A 6,508-nucleotide genomic window follows, 5' to 3' on the forward strand; every position below is an offset into this window, starting at 1 on the left:
GACTTTTGTAGGTAACCCATCCAAAAACTCCATGTCCCCCCTCCTTTCAGTTGTAGTAAAAAGATCTTTGAAGCAGTCCATAATCACTTTGTCTCTTCCCTCCTCAGACTGCCATACCCTGTCAATGTCCTTTACCCTAGTGATTGCATTCTTCTTTCGTCTTTGAGAGGATTTATGGTGGAAGAACTTAGTATTCTAATCCCCTTCTCTAAGCCAATGAGCTTTTGATCTCTGTCTCCACATAATATCTTCTCTTTCCAACCAAATTTGCATCTCTGCCCGAGCTTCTCTATGTGCTTTTAATCCTGATATAACTAGGGTCATTATTTTGAAGTTGCTGAATATTATTCCTGGCTTGCTGGATCTTTGTTTGTACTTGCCCAAAAGATATTCTATTCCAATTATGTAACTTCTCATTGCATATTACTTTTTTCCTCATCACTTCCTGCATATCTAGATTACCAAACACCCTCCCATGCTTTAGATATAACTTTCTCACACTTTACAGATTCTATCCACAAGGCCTCGAACCTAAAAGGTTTAGGTCCCCTTCCCATACCGTTGCTCTCATTAACATGTAAAATAATAAGGATATGATCAGTATGATGTAGTCTCATGAATCACTATGAGAGTGTGGAATTGATTCTTCCAATCCAGATTCGCTAAAAATCTATCTAATCTCTCACTGATAGTCTGATGACTTCCCCTCCTATTGCACCAGGTAAATTTAATCCCTGTATAACCTATATCTTGTAGTTCACAATCATCAAGAACTACTCTAAATTCTCTCATCTGGTTTTCAGGTCTAGCCCTTCCCCCCAATTTCTCCTAGTGACAAAAATTTCATTAAAATCTCCACACACTAACCAAGCCTGAGTACCACTCCCTCTTAGTGATCTGAGTAAGCTCCACGTCTCATGTCTTTTCTGAGCCTCTGGATGCCCATAGATCCTTGTGAGAAACCATTCCTTATTACTATCCCCACTAGCTATCACATTTGCATGAATATGATATCTAGAAAAATTTAGAATAGATAGCACAACATTTTTCTTCCACAAGTGCAATTCCCCCACTCTTGCTTGCACAGTCAATTGCCATGCAACACTCAAAACCCAATCGAAACTTCAACCTTTCCATCCTTCTAGCTAACAATTTTGTTTCTAATAGAAAAAGTACATCAAGACCTTCCTTCTTAACTAAATCAAGAAGGGCACGAATTTTCTATGGGTTCTCAAGACCACGGAAATTCCAATTCATTAGTTTCATTGTGATCGGCGAGGCTGGAACCCAGCCATCACCGATAGCACTTGATTTGATTCCAACTCACAGATTCCCACTTTAGGCAAGTGGGATATTGTGGATGGAGCTTCCCCCTCACCACTTCTGGTTTTCTTGTGAACAACATCATCAATCGGATCATCCTCATCAATATGCGACATTTTCTTTCCAGTTACTATTGGAAACAAACAAGAGGGCTTACCTGAGGCTCTAGCTCATTTCTTCCATCTCCCATGAGCATTTGTGTTGTCCTTCTGGGCAGTTGATCATTGGAGACCAACTTGTTCATCTCCCAAGAGTTTTTTCATTTTTCTTTTAGGTCATCAGGCCCTGTAACAGGCCTTGTCTCAGCTTCACAAGTTGGCCCACTAGGAGTTGGCCCATGCACCTCAGGCCCCAAACTCTCCAATGCTTCATCAGTAACAAAATCATCGTGCTCCTTATTAATCAGGATTTATTTTGTAGCCGTTACCCCACCCCCCCCACCCAGTCTCTCCCCTATTTCCTCTTGGGTATCCTTTCCTTGATTACGTCTATCTTTTGTGTGTCTCATTATTTCTAATATTTCTCCAATTACTGCTCCTTCCTTAGATTGTTTGCCCAGTCCACTAATTGCCCCACCTCCCGCGGTTTCACCAATCTTAGCAAAAGTTTTCAAATTCGACGTCTACCTCTACTTTATGCACGTAACCATGTCCCAAATTGTTCTGGCATCATCAATGGTCTCCTTTGCTGTTTACAACCATTAACATCATGAACCATACAACCACATTTGAAGCAAATCTTGAGCAGATTTTCATATTTAATAGGCACCCATATTCTTGAACCGTTGATAATAATTGTTTTCCCCTAGCAAGTGGTTTTTTAAGATCTAAGAGAACTTTCACCCTTAGAAAACTTCCCCAGCCCATGCCTTCCTACCCACATCCACCTTTTCGACTCTACCAATGGAATTGCCTATTTTTTCACCACAACTTCGGTTCATTCCCGTGAAAGGCAAATTGCGCAATTGAACCCACATCAATTCTTGGTCAAAACTCGTCTTGCATGGTTGAGTTAGTCCATCAAACGGTTTAAGAACGAGAAAACTGTTATAAGAAAACCAAGGCCGCCCCTCTTCAACTCTTTGTTTATCTGCATGTGTGGTGAAGATGATAATAAACACATTCTATCCAACTCCTTTGAAAATAGCTGGTTTGCTCAATCTCCACACTTTCGCTATAGTGGACTCAAGAATCGTCTTCCCAATCTGTCTTTCAATACAAATTTTCCCAATCAACTGGAGATCACCTTTCCTCTGAACATCTTTTATCTCTTCCCTGCCAATGTCAATAGCTGCATCTTCCTCTTTAGTAAGATTCATATGGCCCCACATTTCCTCCAACTTTTCCATTGTACCACATATTCCACTCTTGAACCATATATCTCCAGAGACTCACTCTTAAACATATTCACTTTGTTAAGGACTTCTACCCCACCTCTATCTCCAGGAGAGAGAACCTAGAGAGAGGACTATATTTATGAAAAATATATAAGAATTTTAAAAGTTGCTTAAATGCTAACTCGCTCCTTAAAGAAAATTCTAGGATCCACCTCTGATTATACCTGACCTTTGTTTGATTGATGAAAAACCCTATTTATTGTTATTTTAATTATCATTATTTTACCATTTCTAACATGACATTAAATGAATAAAAAAAATAATTTCTCAATTACTTGATATCACATAAAAAAACTATCAAAATATGATAAATAAAAGGACAATGAATAAGATTTCACTTGATGCTTGATGTCAACAAATGGGAGGCACGTAGTTTGAAAAAAAATAGAGAGAAAAAGGAGAGATGAAGGTACTTTAGATGGTCTGAGGAGGTCAGAAGTGGACGATCTTCAAACATAGGAAAACATTCAGTACTAGTACTACCTAATCAAGCAAACTTGTGTGGCTTTATGAACATCATCGTGTGTATTTATTCCACAATTAATTAACAAATCATCAAATTAGCATATTAGCATATTAGACTTTAGTACGACATTTAATATCAAACGTGTCCTAAATACATAGCTTGTTATGTTCTCCTAATTCATCTTATCCCGAGAGAGAGAGAGAGAGAGAGAGAGAGAGAGAGAGAGAGATGCAAATGCATGGCATCGGTGATAACGATATGCATGAAAGGGCACGTCTCCAGCTTTCACTTGTAGCCGTAGGGGCAGGTGAACTGAAGTAGTTGAAATGTAGTTGGGTTAACCTCGATTAATTGAAGATATAGCTAGCTGGTCGCTAGAGAATTATACACACAGAGATGATCAGAACCCTCCAGCTTCCAACCTTAAATGCCTCTCTCCTCTCTCTCTCTCTCTCTCTCTCTCTCTCTCTGACTTTTGTGGGTCAGTCCAACTCCCTTCTCACCATCCAATATCTATAATTTCTCTTTATAAATTACTTCCTTTCTCCAACCTTTCCATTTCCACCATCGCCATATATTCTCTATCTGGAACGACGTACTTCATCAATGGAAGGCCAAGATCAACCATCATCCCCACCACGACCAACGCCAGGACTGTTTCCAACCCAAAGTCCTCCTTTCCTCTTCAGTACACCCTCACTCATCCCTTCCTCCTTCTCATCCTCATTAATGCACCCTCCTTTAGACCCTCATCATGACCAAGTTCTTGATCCAGAAATATTCGACTGGGTCAGCCAGCTTCTCTCTGGAGTTGATCAAGATCAAGCTGTGTTCACTGAAAATATCAAGCCAATGAGGGAAAGTGCTTCCTCAATAATGGCTGAAAATGGGGATGTGGAAGAAAAGGGTGATTACAAGGATAAGAGAAAAGTTGGTAGGATGAAAAAAGCTGCAACACGACCTAAGTTCGCGTTTCAGACTCGGAGTACGGACGATATTCTCGATGATGGGTACCGGTGGAGAAAATATGGACAGAAAGCTGTGAAGAATAGCATTTATCCCAGGTCTGCAAATTAAAGATCATTCTCATACCCATTTTTTTTTTTTTTTTTTTACGTTGCATGCATGCATGCAATATGCATGGCTGAATTATTTATAAAATCTATATATAGCTACCACTTCATATTAACTTTGTTAATTTTTCAATATGTTTCTTTGTATTATCACATAATTCTATATATAATCAATATCCAAACAAATAATATATACGAAAATTAATATATGCAAAAAATAGAATATTACATATTAACAAAAATAAGTTAATAATTTTGACATATTAAGTGGTCAGATGATCATATCAGTAACACCCCTACAATAACAAAGGTATAAAACTAAACACTTACAAAATTTGAAAACAGAAGTTCAGTATATATCATCTTTGATCTTGAAAATAGGATTTATTCGGACTATACAGTTGATTGCAGATTTCGTGGTCTGACCCACAATTGACATGATGTTTTTTTCTGTATCTTATCGATTCAACCCGTTTTGATTCGAACTCAATTATATTAAATTTAAATCCGTTTATTTCATGTTGTGCTTGCATTTGATTTGTAGGTCGTGTCACATATTACCACTCTTAGTACGTACTAGGATTTTCCTCTCCACATTTTGCTATATCTCATGTACATGCTTTTTGATTGTAGACATCATGGTATGGGAAAACCATCAAGTAAATTTTCTTTCTTTGACTTTTGGTCATCGGACAATTAATCGTGCTAGCCAAAGCCTTTCATTGGAGATGAGATATATGATCTTTGCCTTCCCTCTTATCCCACCCCCTCCGACTCAACTTAATTGAATTGATAGGTGCTAGGAGCTACGAGCCTTGGAAGAAGCAATGTCTCAAGCAGTCATTCTTCATCTCCTTTGGGTTTGTTGAATTAGGGATTTCATTCCTCTTCTACTTGAGAGGGGATTTTCTGAGTTCATGGAGAGAAAGAGAGAGAGAGAGAGAGAGAGAGAGAGAGATGTTTTGCTGCAAGTATGTGCAACTATATTTTTATAGGGCTTTGAGTGGATCGTACATAATTTATTACTATTTATATGAATTTTTCAAGTAGCATTAGATGCTGAATAAATATGATATATACAACCCAAGTATTTTATAATAAGAAGATCAAGATATACTTAGTTTTGGTTTTAACTTATTTGTTGATGGACTAGTTCATCATTTCTTTGGACCCTTTGAATATTTTTCCTATAATTCCTGATATTTTAAGGAGGAAGTATGTTTTCTTTCTTCCAACCATGTCACTAACTCCTAACTAATTTGAGATGCAATAAAGTAGGGGCTCATTTAACCTATTTGTCAATTTTTTATTAATTTGAGAAGTTAGTGAGTATGTTTTAATCGTGCGTGGTTCAATTTTCTTGGCTACACATTTATATGTAGTTTCATAACTAAGATTTTTAATTAGAAGTAATCAGCTTATACAAGCATGTTTAACATTACCTTATCATGTTGTATGTTGAACTATTATATCATGTATTTGTCATTATGGAAACCAATACTGATCAATGCAACGATCTATATACTAAAGTGACAAATCAAATGATATGAGAGATTGTTTATATAATAAAGTGACAAATCAGCTATATAATTATGTCACTGAACTTTTCTACTGAAGACTATGTATAACTAGACATTACATGGCGAGTCTTGAACCAATTAATGTCAAGTTACGGCGCCCTACATGTATGAGCATGTTGCATGGTGTTTTTTGTCTTTTTGTTTTAATACATGTGTTAGCCGATTTTGAAGAAAATACATTTGACTTTTGCTGCTAACCTTGGACAAGGAGCTATTATCGATGCACACATCATACATGCAATGTGAAGAAACAAGTCCAACGGCTATGCAAGGACACGAGCATTGTTGTGACGACATATGAGGGCATTCACAATCATCCCTGTGTGAAGATGATGGAAACCCTAACTCCTATTCTGAAGCAAATACAGTTCCTCTCTAGGTTTTAAGCTGATCACTACATGAGTACAACAATGCAACATGTAGAATTATGATCATCTTTATTCTCAACGTGATTTCCTAGTTATAACCCCAAACGTCACACGACGTGCATTCTAATTCTATCAGTACTACTTCAGCTTGTATAAGAAATTTGGTTTATATATGATCACGAAGCAAATATATGTATGTGAAAGGTTTAGTGAGGAAAGCGTTTTGGTCAAGTACTTAGCCAAAATGCGTATATTGATGTCACTTAAAAACTAGTTTACAAAGATCAAGTTATTTATGATAA

At 37.3% G+C, this 6,508-nt stretch overlaps 1 protein-coding gene across 2 annotated transcripts; it reads left to right on the forward strand.

The window, feature by feature from the left end:
• The first annotated feature begins 3,737 nt into the window (after nt 1–3,737).
• On the forward strand, nt 3,738–6,508 carry LOC109004868 (probable WRKY transcription factor 24). 2 transcript variants are annotated; one of them, XM_035683708.1, is made up of 2 exons: nt 3,738–4,249; nt 6,047–6,508. In XM_035683708.1, the coding sequence occupies exons 1-2, from the start codon at nt 3,792–3,794 to the stop codon at nt 6,222–6,224; spliced, it is 636 nt and encodes a 211-aa protein (XP_035539601.1). In that variant the 5' UTR covers nt 3,738–3,791; the 3' UTR covers nt 6,225–6,508. The 2 variants fall into 2 exon arrangements, with proteins under 2 accessions (XP_035539601.1, XP_035539602.1); XM_035683709.1 differs by lacking the exon at nt 6,047–6,508 and adding an exon at nt 4,892–5,117.

This window comes from Juglans regia, chromosome 12 (assembly GCF_001411555.2).
Source record: "Juglans regia cultivar Chandler chromosome 12, Walnut 2.0, whole genome shotgun sequence".
Taxonomy (NCBI): domain Eukaryota; kingdom Viridiplantae; phylum Streptophyta; class Magnoliopsida; order Fagales; family Juglandaceae; genus Juglans; species Juglans regia.

What these genes read in the sequence shown, in the direction of transcription:
- LOC109004868 (XM_035683708.1), top strand. Translation starts at nt 3,792, where the DNA reads ATGGAAGGCCAAGATCAACCATCATCCCCACCACGACCAACGCCAGGA. An exon ending in AAGAATAGCATTTATCCCAG is followed by an intron (nt 4,250 to 6,046) that starts GTCTGCAAATTA and finishes ACCTTGGACAAG; the next exon opens with GAGCTATTATCGATGCACAC.